The sequence below is a fragment of the Lissotriton vulgaris genome, chromosome 3_2 (genome assembly GCF_964263255.1).
Source record: "Lissotriton vulgaris chromosome 3_2, aLisVul1.2, whole genome shotgun sequence".
In the NCBI taxonomy this organism is placed as follows: Eukaryota; Metazoa; Chordata; class Amphibia; order Caudata; family Salamandridae; genus Lissotriton; species Lissotriton vulgaris.
This window is the reverse complement of record NC_141690.1, coordinates 261,527,585-261,553,496: the sequence shown is the minus strand read 5'-3', so window position 1 is coordinate 261,553,496 and position 25,912 is coordinate 261,527,585. Positions and strand designations below refer to the sequence as shown.

General features: G+C 46.2%; 1 protein-coding gene across 1 annotated transcript in view; it reads left to right on the top strand.

The window, feature by feature from the left end:
- The window catches only part of LOC147725642 (uncharacterized), an 89,361-nt gene extending 65,988 nt beyond the window's left edge, over positions 1-23,373 (top strand). The window contains exon 2 of the mRNA XM_086964561.1: positions 20,764-23,373. Within this exon, the coding sequence (XP_086820687.1) occupies positions 20,937-22,442 (1,506 nt within the window). The 5' untranslated portion in view covers positions 20,764-20,936 and the 3' untranslated portion in view covers positions 22,443-23,373. The remainder of the gene's footprint in view (positions 1-20,763) is intronic.
- The last annotated feature ends 2,539 nt before the right edge of the window (positions 23,374-25,912 follow it).

Sequence of the window (25,912 nt, the reverse complement as noted above, 5' to 3'; positions counted from 1 at the left end):
AGAAACTGGCTCTATATATACTACACAAAAATGAGGTAATGTGTGTATAGAGTCCAAGGGCCAGATGTAGGTCACTCAATACCGGTCGGTAACGGCCGCAATTACCGAATTTCGGCCGTTACCAACCGGCATTGGGCTTTCCAGATGTAAGTGTAATTTTTTGTAGGATTCGGTATTTTACCGAATCGGTAGTTTAAGGATTCGGTAAAATACTGAATCTTAACATACCGATTCGGTAAATTACCGAATCCAGGATGTAGGAAACACTTAAGTTAGTGCATTCATTAGTTAAGGATTCGTTATTTACCACCAACTAGAAGTTGGTGATAAATAATGAAAACCTTTCAAAAAGCATTTATTTTGCTTTTCCAACAGTGCCATGTTTCTCTTAGGGCATGTATGTCTGTAACATGTGCACCCATACCCAATTGAGGGGTGCAACAGGGTGTCAAAGTGATACCCTTCCACCCTTCAATGTTTCCCCCTTTTACCGAATCGGTATTTACCGATTCGGTAATTGACATTCATTCCTATGGGCCTGGAGGCCCATAGAAATGAATGTCAATTACCGAATCGGTAAATACTGATTCGGTAATTACCGAAACTTACCGGTTCGGTAATTTTTACAGAAAAATGACCTACATCCCATTTCCCTGTTCTTAAATACCGAATCGGTATGATTCGGTATTTAAGAGTCGGTAAACTGGGATTACCTCCATCTGGCCCCAAGTGTCCCCAGAGGTAGGCAGAGGTTAAAGTTAGATAGAGCCTTACTCTCTAATAGTGGTAGCTTGGTGGAGCAGTAATGCAGTGTCAGAGGACAGTGTTAAGCATTTGTTGTACCCACTTGGTCAGCAAATGAATTTACACACTCAAGAACTGAACTCTAGGCCAATTGGTTTTGTATTAAAAAATATACTGTTGTTTATTTTTTAGAACCAAGAAAGCCTGGTACAGGTAAGCATTAAATACTTTTCAGTAATAAGTTACTGGATATAGAACAGTTTGAAAAGGCAATAGAAATTGTACTTTGTTTGATTTACAGGGGAGCAGTAGTATGCATATACAGTAAGGATTTTTCAATAAATTGCAGGTAAGTCACTTTTACGTTACTTTTTCTAACTCAGTGCTGGATGCCTAGATTTAGCACTGGGACATTTCCTGTAAACAGGTGAGAAAATGCGTTTTTGTTATTTGTGCGGTTTTTAAACAATATTTTCAGATTTCAAAACTCCACACGTAGAAACATTTTGGAGCTGTACATTGAAATTAATAGGCTTTGTCAACAAATTGCAGGTAAATTACTTTTACTTTACTTTTTCTAACTCAGTGCTGGATTCCTAGATTCAGCACTGGGACATGTCCTGCAAAGAGGTGAGAAAACACGTTTTGGTTATTTGTACGATTTTTAAAGAATATCAATGTTATCCTATGGAGGAAAAACAGGTTATCGGTTTGCAGGTAAGTAAAAAACTGTTGGAGTTAAGGTTCTGGGGTTAAACTCAGGAAACTCCCAGGGTCAGTGATGCCCTTGGGACGACGGATTTTCTTACCCGCTCTGGTCGCGGTAGCGGGGGGGTCCTCTGGATTGAGGCTGCAGGCGTCGTCTGGAGGCTTGAGGCAGGACAGGTGACGCCGGATCTTGGGTCAGGATTATCGAGGGACCTCCTCGTGGTATTTTTCCACTCGAGCTCGGCCCGGGTTCGGCGGGTGCAGAGTGGGCTGGATTTGCGGTTTCTGGCTGGCACCAGATGCTGCAGTTTGAACAAGTCCAGTGTTCACGGGAGATTCAGTCTTTAAAGTGAAGGCAGACAGGTTCTCTGTGATTTTTGAGGTTGCTGGCTGCAGGACACACCGGGATTTCGCAGGAGCAAGTTCGAGGGGAGACAGGCCTGTAGGGCTGGGGCCAAGTCAGTGGTCGTCGTCCTCTTGTTAGCACTGCATGGCTTTTCGTCCTTCTTGTTATCTTCTTTTCTTGTGGTTTCTGGATCTGACTTCTTAGTTCAGGGCAGCCCCCTAAATACTGTATTTAGGGGGCGTTTTAGGGGTCTTGAGGTCAGTAGCCAATGGGCTAATGCCCTTAGGGTGACTACACCCTTGGTGTGCTCACCCCACGTGGGAGAGTGAGCACATTCCCTAGTCCTGATTTGGGAGTGCCTGCCATCTGCCAGATGGCGAGCACTGGAGAGTGGGCTTCACCTTGCCTCCCCTACCTGATGGGCAGAGGTGAGCACATCTCCTGGACTGGCTAGTTTTTCCCGCCCGAGACAGGAAGGGGCCTGCTCCTGATAGCAGGAGAGGCTGGGGGTGAATGAATCAATGAAGGGAGTCTTTTACAGCGCAACTTAGCCCAAGGGCATCAAGGCGCCAAGCAGGTCATCTAATCTGTATTCTGCTAAAGTATGCCATTACAGGTATGCTTTGGAGAAAAGCCAAGTTTTTAAAGCTTTGCGAAACAGAGCAAGCGAAGATTGCTCTGCAAGTTCGATGGGGAGCGAGTTCCATAACCTGGGTGCAACCGAGGAGAAGGCTCTGCCTCCCCATCTTGCTCTTACAAACCTTCGGACTACAAGGAGATTTTTGTTAGAAAAACGAAGAGCTCGACAGGCGGAGTAGGGATGAACAAGTGACCTGATCCCCTGTGGGCCAGTACCATAAAATGCATGGGCAAGACAAAGAATCTTAAAAGAGATCCTGGACTGGATGGGAAGCCAATGTATGCTTCTTCTGGCTAACGCGGCCTAGGCAAGCCTGGGGAGATTAAGGACCATCTTTGCCGCCGCATTCTGGTCCATTTGCAAACGATGGATAAAACTCTTATTTATCCCATATATAATTGGCGTTGCAGTAGTCCAGTCTTGAGGGAAACTAATGCCACAGTGGCTTGTTTCAGAGCGTCGGGAGAAAGATAGTGAGCAATCTTTCTAAGAACTCTGATAATGCCGCAGCAGGTGGAGACGGTCCTGCTGTCCTGACGGTCAAAAGAAAGAGTGGTGTCCATTAGCACCCCAAAATTCCTAGCAAACTGGCGGGGGGGAGACAGGCTCCAAGTAGGGGGCGGCCACCAATCATTTGACCAGATATCTTGATTACCCCCGAAAATCAACACCTCAGTTTTCTCCCCATTAAGCTTCAGGAAGTTCTGTATCATCCATTGGGACACCGCCTCCATACAGTTCCTGAAATTCAGGGCAGAATCCCTCACGGGCTGCGCGAGAGAGACCATTATTTGGGTGTCATCAGCGTACGACAGCACCTCCAGCCCAAAAGATCTGACTACCCTGGCAAGTGGGGCCACATAGATGTTAAACAGTATGGGGCTTAATGAGGAGCCCTGGGAGACCCAACAATGGACAGGCTTAGGGGAAGATAGAAACTGTCCCAACTTCACCCTTTGTTCCCTTTGATTGAGAAAGGAAGCCAGAAGGCTCAGGGCAGGGCCTCCAACCCCTATCTCCCTGAGACAAGCGACCAAGAAAGATGGAGACAAGGTATCGAAGGCCGCCGTAAGGTCAAGCAGGACCAAAAGAGTAGTGTAGCCCTTATCGACCTGGGAGCGGATGTTATTGACAACAACAGTAAGGGCTGATTAGGTGCTATGAAATCTCCTAAAGCCATGCTGGGAGACGTCTAGGAGGACAGAGTCATCAAGAAAAGTGCTAAGGTGGCGATTGAGGTGGGATTCCATCATTTTTGCAGGGGCAGGAAGAAGTGAAATAGGGCAGAAGTTTTTCAGAACCCCAGGATCCAAAGTGGACTTCTTTAGAAGAGGTTTAACGACCGCCATCTTCCATGAGGAAGGAAAGACTCCCTCCAAAACTGCACAATTCATAACCTCCATGAGGGGAGGAATAACTACTTCCCGACAGGCCTTCAAGACCTTGAGCGGGCAAGAGTCTAAAGGGGAACCCGATTTGGTATTATCAAGAAGCTGATTGGTCCGTTCAAGAGTGAGGAGAGGAAAGTACAGGAGACTAGGAGATGGTCCATCAGGCAGACTCCCCACTGTAGAAAGAACAGGAGTAGTAGGAAATCCCAACTCAAGATTCGAGGGTGTCGTAGATATCCACGATTTCTTTGAATGGAAAAAGGCCGAAATGTTGTCGCACAACTCCTGGGTTTCCACTATGGGGTCGGCTGACTGAGGTGAGGAAAGAGTATCTATAATCTCAAAAGGGTCTCTAGGAGAGTTTAGAGAAGCAGTCATATTGGCAAAGTGGGCCCTCTTTTCCTCCATAATAGCTAGCTTATATTCTTTTAGGAGAAGTTTGTGTTGTTCCTTCTCCAGAGGATCCAGCGGAGCCCGCCAGAGCCTTTCCTGTTTACGGCACCCTTGCCTCAGCAACCTGAGTCTATCCGAAAACCAGGGAGCAGAAGGGCTCTTTCTTGCAGAGTAGTGCTGTTTAGGGGGGGGCAGGGTGTCCAGTGCCCCAGAGATGGTACTTGCAAATTCGAGAGCAGCAAAGTTAGCATCCTGCATTTCGGCGGACCTCAGTTTATTCAAAAAAGGAAAGAGAGCTTTGTTGTTAATAGCTTTAAAATTACTTCTGAGTTCCCATTTCCTAGCACCCGGAAGAGGGGGGGAGCTGCTTGTTGATATGACCATTCTAAAGGGACGGCCAAATGGTCGGACCAGGCTAGCGGGATCGGAGGACCCGCCTGCAGCCTAGAATCGTTGGTGAAGACTCCATCAAGGGTGTGACCGGCCACGTGGGTGGGGTCTACCACCAGCTGTGTCAGACCACAGGAATCCAGAGTTTCCAGAAGTGTAAGGGTATCTTTAGAGCCCATATTTTCCAGATGGAAATTAAAGTCTCCCAGGAGAGTGATATTAGGCCTCCCAATAAATGGCTCTAACACCTTAATCACATCATGGCTAAAGGCGGACCTTGGGCCCGGCGGCCTGTAAAACAGAAGGCCAGAAAAAGAGACGGAAGGAGTAGAATTGATGGAAAAATACATAGCCTGAAAAGAGTATGATGGAGTTGAGCGAAATTCAGTACGACAAATAGAGGAATCTTTATGTAGAATTCCTAACCCTCCACCTCGACGGCCAGTTCTATCCATCCTTGTCAAGGCATACTCAGTAGGAATTCCATCTACCAAGTCAGGTCCTGAGGCATCGGACGCCCAGGTCTTTGTGATGAACACCCAAGTAGGCTTTCTAAGTGAAACTAAGTCCCTAAAGGCGATATTGTTTTTTATTAGAGACCTTGCATTAATAAGAAACCCCCCTTCAGTGACCATATTGGAGGAGGGCTTAGATGCACCAGTGGTCGTCTGTGCCTTCAAGGGATTCGCCTTTCTACTGCACCTACATTGACATCCGCAGCTAAGCCTCTCTGAGTATGCCTCAGGGAGAATAGTGTGATGGCAGGGCTCGTTTAAGGGTTTCAGTGCCAACAGGGACTGTCTGGAATAGTGGACACTTACTTGTAAGCAAGCAGGGGAAAAACCATTTTCCCTGGCGCAGACTCAGCGCGGACGGGCGCAGACAGGATTAACTTTAACGCGACTACGGCGCGCGTCCGCTGAGCGCGGAAGAGATCATGAGGTCTTAATAGAGTGGCGCCTAAAGTAGGAAGTAGCGCGTGACCCTCAGTCTCCAATGAACAAGAGATCAAGAATGTGTGCCGGCGCCCTCCACAGCAAGCGGGAAAACCCGTGGTGGACCGGGGCGCTGGCTGAAAGTGGCGACATGCAGCGAACCTTACAGCAGGGTAAGAAGAAACACAAATATTATACAAATACACAAGTTAAAAAAGAGCATAGTAATCATGCAGCCACAGTGGAGTTACAAGATCACAGACAGCTAAGCACTGGGCAGATCGTGAGGTCTAAATAGGGTGGCGCCTAAAGTAGGAAGTAGCGCGTGACCCTCAGTCTCCAATGAACAAGAGACCAAGAATGTGTGCCGGCGCCCTCCACAGTAAGCGGGAAAACCCGTGGTGGACCGTGGCGCTGGCAGAAAGTGGCAAAGTGCAGCGAGCCATACAGCAGGGTAAGTAAAAACACAAATATTATACAAATGGTCAAAGTTTAAAAACACAAGTTAAAACGGAGCATAGTAATCATACAGCCACAGTGGAATTACGAGATCACATACCGCTGCCAGGCCTTTGAAACTGCCCTGCCGCAGATGGCACTACCTGGCCTGGGGGTGGTGTGAACACCTACACCCAGGAAAGGCTTTGTTTATGGGCTCAGAAAGCATAGGCTCCCTAGGGGTCCAGAAACAGGTATTGTGGTGGCAGACTGGTGTGTACCAGTCAGGGAACCTACCAGAGGCTGGTCGTTTTTCAGGGGGCATCTCTGAGATGCCCTCTGTGTGCATTTTTCATTAAATCCCACACTGGCATCAGTGTGGGTTTAATGGGCTGAGAAGTTTGATACCAAACTTCTCAGTTTTCAGTGTAGCCATTATGGTAATGTGGATTTCGTAATGACAAGCTCCTAGTACCATATACTCTTAATGGCAGCACTGCACTTACAATGTCCAAGAATGGACTTAGACACTGTAGGGGTACAGGGCTCATGCACCCGTACCCTCACCACTGGCATAGGGCACCCAGCTAGAGGGGTGACTGGTCTATGCTAGGGCAGTGGGTTGTAGGTATGGCACACAGGGATGTGTGCCATGTCGACTCTTTACTTTGTTCTGCACCAAAACATGCAGCCTGCAAAGGCAGTGTGTTTGTGTAAAGGTACAGGGCCTCTGTGGGTGGCACAATAAGTGCTGCAGCCATTAGAGGTCTTCCCTGGTCGCAGTGCCCTGGTAACTGTGGTACCATTTACCAGGGGCTGGCCTGTGGCTAGAGATGCCAATTGGGTTAGGTTTGGCGAAAGAACACCGACCCTGGGACCCTGTTTGGCAGGGACCCAGGACACAACAAGAAAAAGTGCATCAGTAGTCTGGCAAAAAGTGGGAGGGTTCCTGCAACAGAAACCCACTTTCCTACAGTATACCTTCTGGTTTTCTCTCACTTCTTGATTTCCCTGCTCTCTAGTTAGATGTGTACTGAAATCTGTGTTGCAGCCATCTGTGTTTGAATTAAAACCTGGTGTTTATATTTTACGTTGGTTTTGTTGTTTGCTGAGCCTAGAAACAGTAGAGAACTAGAGTAATACTTAACACTAAAGATGAATCTAAGCCTTTGTCAAAACTCTAGAAATGTTTCAGCATGAACACTGGCAATAAACATGAAAAAGGTAGCAGTGCGAGATTCGCCCCGGCTGCATGTGACATGATACACGGTCCCTATACTGTAAGAAATACTAATAATATACCAAACTTCTACTGGCAGACTACAATAACCGTGGATGCTTAGTCCAGCACCTTACATCCATGCAGTACTAAGAAAGATTGGCTCACAAATATAGCAGCTGTGGAGTGTCCAGCTTGGACAATTGATGGATCTGTGCTTCCCTGTTATTTTTGGGCTAAGTGCTACCTTTTATTTGTTATCTAAACTACGGACGTTCAAGACTACGGAGTTCATTTACATCAGCGTGCTTTTCTATAACTGTTACGTTCGAGGCATGTGGGCTGCTGAATTCATATCTGTGCATAGATCGGTGCCAAGTGTTGGGTCCGGATGATTGCACATTGTTGTCCTGTAAGAGTCTTCGAAGTATCACGAGATAGGTGGCTCCTCCCCCGGACTACAATGCGCATGGGCATCCTCAGATTGTTTTTTTCCGCCATTGGGTTCGGATGTACTTTTCTTTACTCAAGTTCGGAAACTTTCTAAAGGCCTTCGGGGTCGTCGGTATTGTTTCGATCGGTGCCGAGTTCTTGTTCCAGTTTTCTTGAGTAGGACGTCGACACCGGAGGCCTGATCGTTGATGGAACGGAGCCCGTTCAAACGATGCCCCCTTTGTAACTTCAAGTACCCGCACATCGATGTACACCCGTTGTGCAACAAGTGCTTATCACCGGAGCCCGACGAGAACAACTGTCTAGCTTGTGCTCGATTCAGGTCGAAGAAGACGCTTAGACTCCGACGCGCAGCGAGGCAAACGATGTCGAAGCCAGCACCCGACCCGGTGAATATCTTCGATGAAGACGACTATGAGGTCGTCGACGCAGAGGATCCAGAACAGCAGTCGGATCCCGGTTCGGAGCATGGCTCCGACTATTATGAAGAATACGAAGACAACGTCGAATTTGAAATTGTCTTCGAGGTAAGGGACGGCGTATCCCTCATCGGAGCCGTTAATGACGACTCAAGCGATGAAACAGGCCCATCAGTGGGTACTGGGCCCGAAACAGACACTCAAAGACTTCCAAAGGCTCAGGTCGAGGCATCGCCAGAAGGCCTTAGCCGAGATCGTGAAGAACATTCTATAGCCCCACGTCAAGGCCTGGCTAAGAAAACATTACATTAGCCATCGGATCTAATACTCAAAACGAAACCGAAAGTTATCGGGCCCATAACGAAACCAAAAGCGCTGAAAACAGTTCTCGGGTCGAAAACCTCGAACCCATCGGAGTTGACGAAGAAATCGGGTGTCGACGACCCTGCGGGGTCAAAAGTAAAGAGTGTCGAACCGAAGATCGGGGCGCTAAAGTCCGCCATTAAAACCAAGCACATCGAACTGAAGACGTCGACGTCGATGGACAGCGACATAAACAAGGGACTAAAGTCTCGGAAGGGTCTCGATCCAAAGCATCAGGTCGACAGACCCCAGCTTGTCAAAGGCCTCGAGTCGAAAGTCAAAAGCGCCTCGAAGGACCACGTCGAGTCGAGGCAGAAGAGCGTGCCTCCGACGCCACAAGCACCGAAGTCGGCGCACGCCCAAAAAACTACTGGCGAAAGGGCAAAGTCGGTCGGGCCCACATCGACGCCGGCGCCGAAGAAGGTCAGTCTGTCTAAAGACACTATGCCACCGAAAAAATTCGGACTACCACTGACTGCACGCCCCAAGATGCTCGATCCAAAACCTAGGGTCGAAACCCCCAAACAGGTGTCATTGGGGGTAAAGGAGTCATCCTCTGGAAGAGGACGTAATGTACCAGGAGCCATATGATGACCAGTCCAAGTTACATATAGACTCAGAATCTGGTAAACTTACTATTTATCAGAGGAAAATCAGGTCTGAAAATACTTTGGAATCATACAAAATTCCACTCAAAAAGAAAAGGGATTCAGCAACATCACCTGTCCTTTTTGAGACTGTGAGGTACTATGGCCAGAACACTTCGGCATATTCACCCACACCCACTACCGAGGATATGGGATATGATGATGAGGAACAATATCATTACCCTGCGGACACTGATCAGGATGACCAAACTCAAACCTGGGCAGACCCTGCTGACCAGGGGGAATCACAAACTATTCCTGATACTCCCTCTTATCCTGTGAAAATACGGAAGATACAGCTGCGTTCAACGCTTTAATTGAAAGGGCAGCACTAAATCATGATGTGGACATGCATGCTGACCCAGTTGAAGAGGACTTCCTGTTTGACACTTTCTCCACTTCAGAGAAATCTGTTAAAACTTTGCCAATGCTAAAGGGTGTCCTTAAACACGCAGGGGACATCTTCAAGGAAACCACTAGAGCAAGGGTGATTAACCCCAGGATTGAAAGGAAATACAGACCGGCGCCTGTGGACCCTACATATATTAAGGGACAGCTGCCGTTAGACTCCTTGGTGGTCTCAAATGCTCGTAAGCGCGCCAACTCACAAACTACGGGTGATGCTCCTCCTCCAGACAAAGAATTTAAAGTACTAGAAGCTTCTGGGAAAAGGGTGGCTGCTCAAGCAGCTAATATCTGGAGGATTTCTAATACACAGGCCCTATTAGCCAGATACGATAGGGCACATTATGACACTCTAGAGCAACTGCTAAAACATTTGCCTGAGGCCTACAAAGAGGGAGCAGAGATGCTAATCCAGGAGGGTAAACTCATTACCAACGCATCCATTAAGTGTGCGCTAGACGCAGCAGACACTTCAGCCAGGGCCATCAACACAAGCGTCATGCTCAGGAGGCACGCTTGGTTGCGCATCTCTGGATTCAAACCTGAGATCCAGACCACATTACTAAACCAGCCTGTGAACCCAGATTTTCTTTTTGGTCCTGATGTGGACACAATCTTAGAAAAGATTAAAAAAGAACCAGACACGGCCAAATCCGTGGGTGCCTTGCAGTCCCAACAATTTAGAGGAGGTTCCTTTTGTCGCTCCAGTAACAGAGGAGCTACACGAGGCCAGGCATCACAACAGATCCCATACAATAGAGGGAGAAAGCAAATCACCTACAATAAAAATAATAGAGGTGGATACCGTGGCAACAGCAGCAAGGGCAGAGGACGGGGGAATAACAACACCAGATCCTCCGCCGATACTATAGAGTGACGCCTTGTCACTGCCCCCGGACCATGTAACACCGGTCGGGGGGCGATTACAACAGTTCCTGCCAGTCTGGGAGAGCATTACCACAGATAGGTGGGTGAGACAACTTATTCAGTACGGCTATTGTCTAGAGCTAACCTCCACTCCACCCAACATACCCCAAGACACCGTCCTATGTCAGCAGAGCACATAGACTTATTGCAGCTAGAAGTCATCAGCATGCTGCAAAAAGGGGCCATAGAACTCGTCCCTATACAGGAACAAAGTACAGGGGTATACTCGCTGTACTTCTTAATCCCCAAAAAGGACGAGTCTCTCAGGCCAATACTGGACCTCAGGCCCCTAAACCAATACATCTTGTCAGAACATTTTCACATGCTCACTTTACAGCAGGTTCTACCATTGCTCAGTCAGGGAGATTTCCTCGCAACGCTAGACCTAAAAGACGCGTACTTCCACATACCAATACATCCTGCACACAGGAAGTATCTCAGGTTCACCATACAAAACCAGCACTACCAATTAAAGGTCCTACCTTTCGGGGTGACAACAGCCCCCAGGGTGTTTACCAAGTGCTTAACGACAGTGGCGGCACACCTGAGAAGAAACCATGTCCACGTCTACCCCTATCTGGACGACTGTCTCATCCAGGCAAAGTCGGTCCAGCAATGTGCCAGCCACATGTCCCGCACTATTCACCTCCTGCACAGCCTCGGATTCTCATTAAACTACGCAAAGTCTCATCTCCAACCCGCTCACGTACAACAGTACCTAGGAGCGACGATAAACACTCTGATAGCAAAAGCACAGCCAAACTCAGCAAAAATCAGCGGTATTCAGTTGCTGATTCAGAAATTCAGACCCCAACTCTCGCTCCCAGCACGGGTGTTTATGCAGTTGATAGGCATGATGGCCTCCTGCATCTTCATAGTCCCTCGCGCGAGGCTACACATACGTCCGCTTCAAGAATGCTTAGCACAGCAGTGGAACCAGGCTCAAGGACAGTTAAAAGGCCTAGTATTGGTGACCGGTCGTGCATGCCACTCTCTGCATTGGTGGAGCCCACAAAATCTTTGCAGGGGACGACCGTTCCAAGAGCCTGTACCACAAATAGTGCTGACAACGGACGCATCTCTCCTGGGCTGGGGAGCGCATGTTCTCCCTTACACAGTGCAGGGACTATGGACGACACAGCAAAGGAAGATGCACATCAACCTACTGGAACTGATGGCGATCTTCATGGCAATGAAGGCCTTCAAAGTACATCTGTGCAACAAAGTCGTGTTGATCCGGACGGACAACATGACTGCCATGTACTACATACAGAAGCAGGGAGGGACACACTCTCCACAGTTGTCACATCTAGCGCAAAGCATGTGGAAGTGGGCCATTCAGAGGAACATCTTCCTCATGGCGGAACACCTCCCGGGCAGGGACAACCAGATGGAGGATCTGCTCAGCAGACACAGCCACCAGATGCACGAGTTGGAGATACATCCCTCGGTGCTGCAAACGTACTTCCAGCAGTGGGGTCACCCAGAGATAGACCTGTTCGCCACAAGGGAAAACGCAAAATGCCAAAGCTTCGCCGCCAGGTTTCCACATCCGCAGTCTCAGGGCAATGCGATATGGATGAACTGGTCAGGCAGGTTTGCGTACGCTTTTCCCCCAGCCCCGCTCATACCACTAGTGGCACGCAAACTGCAAGAACACTCCATGACACTCATCCTGGTTGCTCCAACGTGGGCGAGGCAACAGTGGTACACCACGTTTCTAGAACTTTCCGTGGTGCCTCATCAAAGGCTGCAATTATTACCCAGTCTTTTAACGCAGAGCCATGGAGACATTCAGCACCCAGATCTGCAACAGTTGAACCTTGTGATCTGGCTCCTGAAGTCATAGAGTTTGGTTACCTGAACTTGCCTCCTGACTGTATGAACATTATCAAAGAGGCAAGAAGACCTACGACCAGAGCTTGCTATGCGGCGAAGTGGAAACGATTTGTCATCTATTGTAACAATAATGACATAAATCCGCTAGATGCATCTACTCAGAACATCATATGTTACCTGTTACATTTACATAGATGCAATCTAGCCTATAGCTCCATACGTATAAGTTTAGCTGCGGTGGCAGCTTATCTTCAGAACAGGCAACACCTTTCACTCTTCAGAGTACCTGCTATTAAAGCTTTTGCCCCAGTATTGGAACTTTCATAGATTCCCATGCTTTGTATCATTCCCCGTCGTCGGAATGGGAGCCTCGGTAAATAGAAAATACCATAGTAGTAAGCACAAAGTGAAAAAATAGGCCTAGGCCTCATCTCATTTTGTAGCTTATCCACCTCTTTTTGTAAAAGAGACCAAACTTCTGCAGTAGCCAATCAGAGCAGCCTCACCTCATAGAACCTTCCTGAGAGAAGCTCAGAGCCTCAGATTTTCTACCGCACGTTGTGCAAGGGAGTCTCCATTGAGCTCTGCTCATTTTCTTCAGTTTTCTGACTACTTTTTTCTACAACTTGGATTTCTTTTCGTCATGTCTGACAAGGAGAAAAAAGCCCTTTTTAGAGCCTGTGCCACCTGCTCCAAAAAGAGGTTGTTTGTCGATGACAAACATGTGGACTGTATATACTGCCTGTATCCGGACCACAAACCTACAGGCTGCCCCATTTGCAGGACCTTCTCAGCGAAGACCTTGAGGGACAGGGAAGGATGTCTCCTCACATGGCTTCAGAAGATGAAGGACCGTAAGGACATTGTGTCTTTGGACAGTGAGGGCTCCTCGTCAATGGTGTAATCTAAGAAGTCTCAGAAGAGGGGTAGGTCTCCCCCTTCTACTTCAGGCGAGTCCCTTCACAAGGCCTTACCAGGGATCTCTGATAGGTCTGACAGGCCTGCTTCCCTAAAATCTCCTCACCACGGTGAAAAGGAGAGGCAGGGTAAGCCTGAGGAATCACAACCCTCAAAAAAGGTGAAAAAGTCTACAACTATCTCTTCACCTCACTCTGAGAAGGATAAAGGGGTCAAGAAGCCTTCAACTTCAGTTCAGGAGGTCAGTTCGGACAAGAAACAGAGGTCGTCGACGATTAAAATCTCAGGTACGTCGACGACGACTGTAAAAAAGGACAGCTCTGTTAAAGTTGCCTCGTCCGGCTGCGTCGACGACGCCTGCACCGTCGGCAGTTTTCAAAGCTCCTGATTCCTGCTCGTCGTCGACGAAGATCACAATCTCCGCGTCGACGACGATGACCGCAAAGTTGGCGTCGAGGACGACGTCGACGACGACGGTGTCGACGACGCCAGTTACCATGTTACTGACGACGAGTTCGTCGACGACCCCGTCGACGCTCCTACCATCGTCGACGATGAGTTTCTGTTCGTCGACGACGCAATCCTCGACGACGAGAACAGTATCTTCGTCGGCGCTTCCACCGTCGACGCAGTCCCATAGAGAGTTGCTGTCGACGACGACTACCTCGTCGACGATGTCGTCGACGACAGAATCATCTGAAAAAATTGTTTTTTCACGCAAAAAGAAGCTGATAACGCCAGAGATGGCGTCTCCGCGACAGGTTCAGAAATTTCCACCTAATCTTCTGTTGGATGACGACTCTGATGAAGAGACTTTTAGTGACTTTGGACAAGCATATAGTCCATCTGACCTACAAGTTAAGGTTCAGGATGTTAGTTCTGAGGAAGGAGAGATGGAACACCAGCACTATGTTACGGAACATTACTATGAGGAGGAGCGCGCTCCTACCAGGCAGATGCCTTTGCAGCAACCTCCACGTCAGGTACAAGAAGAGATGGTGGCGATGCCGTCCAGTCTGGTTGCGGATCTACAACTTATGTTGCAGGACTACCGGAAACGGTTCCCTACTCCTCAGGAATCTCAACGAGCACGTCCTACGACACCTTCGCCTCAATCGTTGCAACCTGTGGCAGACCACTCTTTGCCTCCAAAAGAGCGTACCACTGCGCCTGAAGAGCGCCTACAGGATGTGGTGCAAGTGCATGATACTGATGATGACACTGCTTCTTCTGATGCGGACCAACAAGTGGATCCTGATCAGGATCGACAGGCGGATTGGAATCCGACTGACCCAAGGGATCCAGACATCGCAGATCCAGACAACGCTTCCTCGCCTCCAGCGGACGTTGGAGGTTTCCACAACCTAATGGAACGGGCTTCCAAAAGATTTGGTCTCCCAGTGACCACGGTTCAATCAGAATGTTTCTTATACGACTTTAAGGAACCGTTCAAAAAATCAGTACGGTCCATACCAATTATTGAGCATGTCTGGTCTGAGGGCTTGAAGGCTATGCATAACCCGGCCACAGTCCTCCCGGTGCTACCAAGACTAGAGAAAAAGTACAAAGCACCAGATGGCAGTCCGGCATGTCTGCTTGGCCAACCAAAACCGGACTCGGTCATTTCTCAAGCCGCCCAAAGCAAATCTAAAAATCCATCCACGCCACTAACTACACCACCAGATAAGGAGGGCAGGCGCCTAGACAATGTAGGTAAAAGATTTTCAGCTATGGCCAGTCTTCTGGTTAGGGCAGCCAATGCTTTAGCAATTCTGGGACGTTATGATCGCCAGATGTGGTGCGACCTTGCTCCATTTGTGGAGGAATTGCAGGATTCATCTAAAGAAGAAGCGAAGAAGATTTTGCTAGAGGGGGAGCGGGCCTCTTCGGAGGTCATTGATGTTGTAATGGATATAGCGACCACCGCATTTCGAGCACTTGCCGGTTCGGCTTTTCTGCGACGCCAAGGGTGGTTGAAGGCCACATGGTTCAGGCAGGAAGTGCAGAATAAAATCTTGGATCTGCCATATGACGGAGAAATGCTGTTTGGCAAACACGTCGATGACGCCCTGCAGGGCATAAAGAAGGACACCGATACAGCCAAGTCCTTAGGAACATTGCAGTATCGCAAAGTACCCTTCAGGGGAGCAAGAGGTAGAGGATTCACCTCTTATCGAGGAGGAAATCAGAGTCGCTACTCTTCTGGCTCACAGTCTAGCCAGACATATAAACCTCAGTACTCTCAGAGGGGGTTCTTTCTCTCGCCAGCAGCCTAAAGGACGTCAAGGGCAGCAAAGGAGAGACAACACCAGGAAACAATAGCGGCCAGGTGGCTCTTTCCACTGTTCCTGTTCCCTCATTAACACCAGTGGGGGGCAGGATTACCCATTGCCTCAACAACTGGATGATCATTACATCGGATCAGTGGGTCCTACAGATAGTCATGGAAGGACACACGTTGGAGTTTCAAGACCTTCCTCCAACAAGAGCGCCAGACGCCTTTCCTCCCAAACATCTCAAACTCCTTCGTCTCGAAGCCCACCAACTCTTCACCAAGGGGGCGGTAGAGCCTGTACCCCTTTCTCAGAAGGGGAAAGGGTTCTATTCCAGGTTTTTCCTGGTTCGGAAGTCAAGGGACAGGTGGCGTCCAATTTTAGATCTACGGCAGCTCAACACTTATCTCGTAAAGTTGACCTTCAGGATGGTCACTCTTCAGGACATCCTCCGCCTTCTCAATCCAGGGGACTACATGGCGACCCTAGATTTGGAAGACGCTTACTTCCACGTTCCTATTCATCCAGCTCACAGGCAATATCTTCGATTTACAGTGGGCAAGAGCCACTTTCAATTCAAAGTACTGCCGTTTGGTCTCCGGTCCGCTCCGCGGATCTTCACAAAGATTCTGGCTCCAGTAGCAGCCTTTCTCAGGAGACAAGCTATACAGGTTTTTCCATATCTGGACGATTGGCTGCTGAAAGCTCCATCTGCCCTAGAGGCGTCCAAGGTAGTCAAATCATGCAGAGAACTGTTAGAGCAACTAGGTCTTCGACTCAACAAAGAAAAATCTGTTCTATGCCCCTCCAGGACAGAGAGGTTCTTAGGGGCCATCCTGAACACATAGAGTTGCCTAGCTTTTCCATCGGAGGAGCGCCAAAGCAAGCTGATTTGTTCAGCCCGCCTTCTTCAATCTCGAAAGACACTGACCGTTCGCAGGTACAAATCGCTTCTAGGATCGATTTCATCCTGCATACCATTAGTTCCACACTGCAGGCTCAGAATGCGTCCACTGCAGGAACAATTGGACAAGCAATGGCGTCAGGTCACTGGATCCTTCGACGACAGGATTGTCGTTACCCCGGAAATGAGAAAGGCAAGTGGCTGGTGGTCGCTGAAGGACAATCTTTCCAGGGGTTTATCGTTCCAACTTCCACCATCTCCCATTGTTTTTACAACGGATGCTTCCATGGACGGATGGGGAGCGGTCCTCCAAGAGTTAAAGGTCAGCGGCCATTAGAGTCCAGTCCAGGTCAAGTTCCACATCAACCTTCTGGAGCTTCTCGCTGTCCGTCTAGCTTTACAGGCTTTTCTTCCAAAGATACGCAACCGTGCAGTGCTGGTTCGTACGGACAACACCACAGCCATGCACTAAATAAACAAACAGGGCGGAACAAGATCCTCCACCCTCTCCAGGGAAGCCCAGACACTGTGGAATTGGGTGATCCAGAACAAGATCTCCCTCTCAGCGGAACATCTAGCGGGGACACTCAATGTCAGGGCAGACGCTTTGAGTCGCCAAAGGACTGTCTCTCACGAGTGGGAACTGGATCAGACCGTTCTGGAGGAGCTCTTTGCACGATGGGGGACACCATCCATCGACCTGTTTGCAACTCCCCAGAACGCCAAATGCCAGTCCTTCGCAAGCAGGGTTCCCCATCGGGAATCCTTGGGGAATGCGCTTTTGATTGCTTGGTCCGGCGCCTTTGTTTACGCCTTTCCTCCCATTCCGCTAATCCCGAGGTTGATCAGCAAGCTCAAGGTGGAACCGTGCAGGATAATTCTGATCGCTCCAGCATGGCCCAGACAGTTCTGGTACTCGGAACTTCTCCTCCTCTCCCAGGACCAGCCAGTTCTCCTGCATCCTGTTCCAACACTGTTAACAATGTCTCACGGATAAGTTCTACATCCGGACTTGAAGTCTCTGCGATTGACAGCGTGGCTCCTGAGTTCCGAGAATTCCAAGGTTTAAATCTCTCAGGGGAGTGTAGAGACATTTTGGCCCAGGCCCGGGCGCCTAGTACCAACAAGATCTATCGGGCTAAGTGGAAGAGATTCTGTGTTTGGTGTCGGAAGGAAGGTTTACACCCATATACTTCTGCTCCGCACCAGCTCTTGCCTTACATACTTTCTCTGGCTAAATCTGGATTGGCTCCATCTTCTGTGAAAGTACATTTAGCGGCCATTTCTAGATTCATACGTTCATCTTCAGGTCCTTCCCTATGGTCAGCAAGAATTATCAAACAATTTCTGAAGGGTTTATTCAGAGTCTTTCCTCCAGTCCGGCCGCCGCCACCGGCCTGGCATTTGAATCTAGTCTTGTCATATCTCATGAAAGCCCCTTTTGAGCCCGTTCATAAATCTGACCTTAAGTTTCTCTCGTGGAAACTGGCTCTTCTCTTGGCCCTGACATCGGCTAGAAGAGTGAGTGAGCTCTAAGCTTTCACAATTGAGGGACCCTTTCTACAATTCAAGAATAATGTTCTTATCCTAAGAACAAATCCTAAATTTATCCCAAAGGTGCCTTCAGAATTCCACCTAAATGAGCCAGTGGTCTTGAAACCGTTCTTTCCACAGCCTTCCACACCCGCGGAAAGAACTTTGCACTCTTTGGACATTCACAGATGCCTGAAATTCTACCTGGAGCGGACAAAACCGTTCAGAAAATCTTCACAGCTTTTTGTTTCTTTCAGTGCTCCTCGCAAGGGGTGCCCAGTTTCTAAAGCCTGTATTTCCCGCTGGATTTCCAGTGCTATACATTTTTGCCACCAGGCGGCTGGAAAACCACTACAGCGAGCAGTTCGTGCTCACTCTACAAGATCAATGGCTTCATCGACAGCTCTATTCGCAGGCGTCCCTATCAAGGACATATGTAGAGCAGCGACATGGAGCAGTGTCCACACCTTCACTCGCCACTACTGCTTGGATTCTTCTGTGAAAGAGGATGCGGCAGTGGGACAGGCGGTTTTGAGGAACCTTTTCCAATAAGTCGGTGAGCTTTCCTTTCTATCCCGCCTTCCTGTTTGCATATTTTGGGTAACTGCGTTATTGTCATGTTTTATGATCCTAATGTGTATCTAGTATTCTGATCAGAAATGTGTGACATTTTCAGGTTCACAAATTGCAAAATATGTTTTCCTATTTACTGCTGGTTACTCTGATACAAAGCATGGGAATCTATGAAAGTTCCAATACTGGAGCAAGAAAACAATTTACTTACCTGTAACTTTGGTTCCCCAGTATTGGTAACTTTCATAGATTCCCATGCGCCCACCCGCCTCCCCTGGGAAAGCTCAGTTTTATTGATATGCAAGATAGCTGTTCACAACGGCTACGAAAATCTGAGGCTCTGAGCTTCTCTCAGGAAGGTTCTATGAGGTGAGGCTGCTCTGATTGGCTACTGCAGAAGTTTGGTCTCTTTTACAAAAAGAGGTGGATAAGCTACAAAATGAGATGAGGCCTAGGCCTATTTTTTCACTTTGTGCTTATTACTATGGTATTTTCTATTTACCGAGGCTCCCATTCCGACGACGGGGAATGATACAAAGCTTGGGAATCTATGAAAGTTACCAATACTGGGGAACCAAAGTTACAGGTAAGTAACTTGTTTTCTTATGGAGGGACTCAAACGAGTGATTCCTCCAAGACACCCACCTTCACCTGTCTGGAACTTGAACGTGGTTCTAACCAGACTGATGGGACCACCTTTTGAACCTCTACACTCGTGTGAGGTACAGTTACTAACATGGAAAGTGGCTTTCCTAGTAGCGATTACATCACTTAGAAGGGTTAGTAAGCTACAGGTTAGTAAGCTACAAGCCCTAATTATTCAGGAGCCATTCATACAAATTCATGCAAATAGAGTAGTACTGCGTACAAACCCTAAATTTATGCCAAAGGTGGTATCCCAATTTCACATCAATCAAACTATCGAACTGCCAGTGTTCTTCCCAAATCCAGATTCATTGGCAGAAAGAGCTCTACATACCCTGGACGTTAAAAGAGCTCTCCTGTACTATATAGACAGGACAAAACCTTTCAGAAAAACTAAACAACTGTTTGTTGCCTTTTCACCACAGCACAAAGGCAACCCCATTTCCCCCAAGAGCGCATTCCACACGCAAGTTCGGGGCATCCATGGCTTTCCTGGGAAACATTCCTCTAGAAGACATATGTAGAGCAGCCACATGGACTACCATACATACATTTACCAAACACTACTGCGTAGATGTACACTCCAAACAGCAAGCAGCTCTAGGACAGGCTGTACTCCGGACTCTTTTTCAGGCTGCTGCAGCTGGCACAGGCAACCACTGCTAAGGGGGAGACTGCTATACATTCTATGCACAGATATGAATTCAGCAGCCCACATGCCTCGAACGGAATATGCTACTTACCAGTATGCATCTGTTCTTGGCATGTAGGGCTGCTGACATTCATATCGCCCTCCCTCCTCCCCGGTGCCTGTCGCTGCTGTAGCACTCAAAATTATTCTTAGCATGGACATCACTTACTGTATCATACTCCATCCCTGCCACAATGGCGAAAAACAATCTGAGGATGGAGAAGATGCCCATGCGCACTGTAGTCCGGGGGAGGAGCCACCTATCTCGTGATACTTCGAAGACTCTTCCAGGACAACAATGTGCAATCATCCGGACCCAACACTAGGCGCCGATCTATGCACAGATGTGAATTCAGCAGCCCACATGCCTCGAACGTAACAGTTATAAATAAATAAATAAAAATGTCAGCAGCCCTACATGCCAAGAACAGATGCATACTGGTAAGTAGCATATTCCTTAGCTGTATTCAAGTACCAGCTCCTGTCCCTTGCAAAATCCCTAAATCTAAACAAATAGCTGCCAGTGTTTTCCAACCAAATCGTGCTAATCTGAATCACAGGTAAATACAGTACTGTAACAAATCAAAACTAGTAACTGTATTTGGACTCTGAGTTGCCTGCTGGGAGTAAATAGCGTTGTTTTTGCCTATTACACCATAGATAAATAGAGTATTGAGATAAATTGCCCTAAGCTTCGTGACCAGTCCCTGATCATAGAGCAATCTGTTTTTTGAGGGATCAAATAGGTACTTTACTGAGAAAATAGAATGTGTTCTAAAAATTCATGAAGTAGTCCTATATTTGTGACAGAGGTCTACAGTACAAGTATGACGTGTAGTACATTAGATGAAAATGTCTACAAGGTCCAAAATGTTGATGCAGTGCAAGATGAACTCGTATTAAGTATCATGATTGCTTATTTCTGAAAATACTATTTTGATGTCTAAATATGTATGTCTTTGTCAACAGGCTGTGAAACCACAACAGCAAATACGTTTCTAAAGCAGTGTATTCAAATTGAAGAACATTGTAAACCTACCATTCACAGACTTCAGTTCACAAGCGTGAAGCTTGATGACAATGGATACTGTCAGACGTGCACTTTTGGAGCAGGAAAATCTACCCACAGTGACAAGGTGATCATGCTGGTTGGAGCAACAGGGTCAGGAAAAACTACCTTAATTAATGGGATGGTAAACTATGTCCTTGGGGTGCAGTGGGAGGATGATTTCCGATTCAAACTTATAGATGAAGAGGGCACTCGATCACAAGCGGAGAGCCAAACCTCATCAATTACTTCATATCATCTCATCCATCAGGAGGGTTTCCAGGTACCATACAGCCTTAAAATTATAGACACTCCAGGTTTCGGAGACACCAGGGGGATCGACCGAGACAAATTGCTCATTGAGCAGATTAGAGAGTTCTTTTCCACACCGGATGGTGTTGATCATCTAGACGCAGTATGCTTTGTAGTTCAATCCTCATTTGTTCGCCTCACCCATTCTCAAAGATACATATTTGATGCTATTCTATCTATCTTTGGAAGGGATGTGGCTGACAACATACTCATTCTGGTCACGTTTTCAGATGGTCAAAAACCACCAGTACTGGAAGCAATTAGAGAGGCTAAGATTCCTTGTCCAGGAGAGAGTGGCATTCCCCCTTATTTCAAATTCAACAACTCAGCATTATTTGTTCCTAATGAAGATGATGCGCCCTCTGAGATTGCAGAAGAGGATGATAGCTTTGACAAGATGTTCTGGAAGATGGGTGTGAAGAGCATGAAAAACTTCTTTGTAGCGCTAAACAAATTGGAAACTAAAAGTTTATTCTTAACAAAGGAGGTTCTAGATGAGCGTATGCAGCTTGAGGTTGTTGTGGAAGGCCTGCAGCCACAAATCAAAGCTGGCTTGACAAAGCAGGAGGAGATCAGGAAAACAAAGGCGATATTGGAGCAGAACAAGGATAAGATGAAAGCCAATGAGAACTTTGAGTATGAAGTGTCAGTAACTGTAGCAAAAAAAGTAGTTGTAACCAGCTTCATAACCAACTGTCAGAGGTGTCGTCATACTTGCCACTATCCTTGCCATATTGCGGACGATAGTAAAAAGCACAAATGTTCAGCAATGGATATATTTCTGCAGTGCCGTGTTTGCCCTGGCAGATGTATCTGGAATGTTCACTTTAATCAGAAATACAAATGGATTTATGAAAAGCAGATTGAAAAGGGAACTTACCAAGAATTAAAGGATAGCTACGAGAAAGCACGTGGAGAGGTCATGACAGGTGAAGAAATATTCAAGCAGTTAAATGAGGATCTTGCAGATGTTGAGAGAAAGGTTGTTGGTCTTGTTGGGGAGTTATCTGGTTGCCTCCAGAGACTAGAGGAAATTGCCCTGAAACCTAACCCGCTCTCTGTGCCAGAGTACATTGACCTCCTGATTGTCTCGGAGAAGGAAGAAGCCAAGCCAGGCTACTTAGAGCGCATCCAGTCACTATTGGCTACAAAGGAACGGGCTGTGCTTATTTCCAAAGTCTGCCATGTGAACCAAGCGATTACAACAGTACATTGTTCACTCAAAGGAACAGTTGAGAAGGCGTTTTACCAGTCTTTTGATGTAAGAAGTTGGATTATTCATAAATAGAAATGTTTGCTATGCATGTTGTTCCAACTTTTCTGATCCATAGGTATGCCTACCGCCGCTTGAAACTCCTAAGACAAAAATAGTGTACTTCATCTTTATCCTAGTATCCTAGAAATTAATGCAAAGATTAAGAGTGTCAGAATATCCATTTTATCTAGGAATAATATGTTATATGATTTGCCCTGCTGACTTTAATGTTCCAGTATGTAAAAGGACCACTCAGGTTGTGCTTTTTAGCAACCATTGGTTCCACATCTCTAAAATGTACATTTGATCAATTTGTGTGCTATGGGCTTGGGACTTAGAATCTGATGATGCTGACAGTGAAAAAATTCAAAATGCGGACTCCAAATGAAGACGTGTAGGTGGCTGTGTAACCAAAGGTTATTTGGAGGTACGTAATTTAATGATGGGTAGTCTGAAGAACTTGTAAGGTCAGAATAATTGAGATTTAATTTGTGTTCCTAAAAGGTATTACATGTTAGGCTACAGGATCTCTGCAAAGTTTCACTCCTGAGAATATTTATGGTGAACCTATTTACAATTGAAATTTAGTACTGGCAGCCTGGCTAATGTCTGTTTAGCTTTTGTGAAATGGTTCCTATCCTAGGTCTATTCCATTGGACCAGCACAGCCCACCACTTCTTTCGGAGCTGGTGCAGTCATTTTAGGCATATCCAGACAGAGGTCATTAAACTTTCTTCAAGCCAGTCCTCTAAAGTGTTCATTAGTGGGAAGAGGCACTATTCTGGTGCCTAGAGGATGGTTTAACACAGTGTCATTCAACTAAAAATTGTAAAGTTTTCACTTGTTGAAGTAATTGAGTGTAGTAAAATCCAACTCAAGATTCTAACAATTCAGGATTAGGCATACAATTTGATGTATACCTTTTTTGAAAAATTTGACCTGTTATAAAATTATTATTTCTACTATATAATTGATTCAAAGGCCATTTCTGGTGCTTTTACAGACCCCTTTTGTATATACATTCCTCACAAGAACTTGAGCAAGCCTAGTACAGAATAATTGGAAAGAAATTCCAGTGAAGGAGTAAGAACAGATTATGGAAATGAGGAATATCAAGCAGAGGCTGTTGTTGAAGCAGATTTGCTTTGTTTTAGAGTGCCGTTGAGATTTTTCATTTGCCCTATATATAACAGAGATCAACCTCTTGGTTAAAAGACACAGGTTTCTGTGTTTTAAGAAGCATGTATGTTATATTTTGCATTATATAAAGTAAGTGCCAAATGGTAATTATTTGTTCATAGTTTTTAGCGCATTGTGAACAAAGTCTAACTTTAAACCCTGATACTGCAGGGAGAGCACTTTGAAGGCTGGGATTTCCTGTTAAGGATTTATACATTTATATAAGTATAAATACAAATGGTATGGTAAAAGTTATCTGTTTGCCTTGGGGTAACATTTTTGTGTCTGGTGTTTTTTTTGTTGTTGAAAGAAATGTATTTTATTGTGTTTATATCTTTTTTTTTCTCAGAGGTCTTTATTATTCAGCATGTCATTAAAATGACACATATTCCACAGGAAAGTGTGCAGGACCCCGTACATAAACCTGCCGCTAATATGAGTCCAGTTTCTCATGTTGGAAAGTACCATACCCCCCCCCCCCCCCCTCCACCCCACATGCTACACATCATGTCTGTTTTATTGAGTCAAACAATAGGGGCGTCCCCCCAAACTGTAACAGTAAACAAACCCCCCTAGCCCTCCCTCCTCCCTTCCCTGGTGGTGGTGGTAACTCTGAAATCAGCTGTCGGACCCGCAGACATATTTCTTAGAGGAAAGGTAATGCCAGCTTCTCTCTCAGGAGATCCTCGACAATAGTCATAAGCACTGAAATTTCCCCGGAAATAATAAAAATAAAAAACATATATATACAGCGCGCTCTCGCGCTCTCTCTCTCTCTCTCTCTCTCTCTCTCTCTCTCTCTCTCTCTCTCTCTCTCTCTCTCTCTCTCTCTCTCTCTCTCTCTCTCTCTCTCTCTCTCTCTCTCTCTCTCTTTTTCTCTCTCTCTTTTTCTCTTTCTCTCGCTCTCTCCCTCTCTGTATGTATATATATATATATATATATATATATATATATATATATATATATATATATATATATATATATATATATTCACTGAAAAAACCATAGGTTTCACAGCAGTTATAGTTAGCTGGAAATTTTACTGACATAAAACCATTGAAATTCCCACGTTATAGTTGGTTGGACTCACTATAACTTGCGCGTCACTATGACTTGTGACGTCATCAGCAGTGCATTGCAGGCGCGCAAGTTACGGTGATGAAAGTAAAGAGAAGGACACTGAAAGATAGGAAATGAGGGGTAGTAATGGAACCGGAGTAAAAGAACTGGGGTGAAGAATGATGAGAGAGGGGCAGTGAAGTTGTTGTAAGAAAAATGATAGAAGGTAGATAAACACAAGTGAGCATAACATAAGGAGAGTGAGGGACTGAGGACATAGAGGTAGTGAACGAAAAAAGAGGACAAAAGAGAGGAGCAAAGAAAGATAAGTGAGGGAGAATGGGTGAGTTATAGTGACAGGGTGTGACAAAAGAGGTGAGTGAGTAAAGAGGAATTAGTAAAAGAGCAAAGGAGGAAAAGACGGAAAAGGGAAGTAAAGCAGAGAGACTGAAAGCTGAAAAGTGGTGCAAGGGAGAGAGGGGATGCAGACAGTTGAAATGGGATTGAGGGGTTGTGAAAGAAGTGGAGTAAAGGAACGGGGATGAAACAGAGTGAGAGAAAGGCAGTGTGAGTGAGTAAAGAGAGCAGAAAGAGGGTGGAAAAAGGAAAGTGAGTGTGAGACAATGGGAATACAATATAAATTACACAATACAAACTATAGAATAACTTGTACAACATGTTAGATAGTTTATTTTTTGCTGTTCTCAGAATATATTGAGTTTCACTAAAAACAGTGAGTTCAAACTATTTATCATATGACAGCGGGGGAAAAAACACAATCTAAAAGATTGTGTTTAAAAAAAAACATATAAACTTACAAATCACATATGTACACTAATCTTTGATTCACTTACTTTTCCTTGAGGCCAAATAGTAGATCGTGAAGGTCCTTTTCGTTGGAAAATACTGTGCTGTTCTCTAAAACTTCCATTTCATCGACTTTCTATAAAAAAAAAGCTCCAAGAACATCTGAAATATATCTCAATGTTTTCATTTCCTCCTTGTGTTAAGTCATGACTCTTTGCTCATTCCTTCACCTTTCCTTACGGCCAAATAGTGTCAGATATATCAGTATGTTTTCAAATTAATCAAAACAAACTCTGAAATTACCTTTTTCCCGATGTTCTGAAAGAAAAGCTCATACAACATTTTCACAATGTTTAAATATTTATATTCCAATCTCTGGATCACTCATGTTCAACATTTCCTATAATACTGATATCACTTACTATGAGATCCACTTACAGTAACTATATGAGAACTTG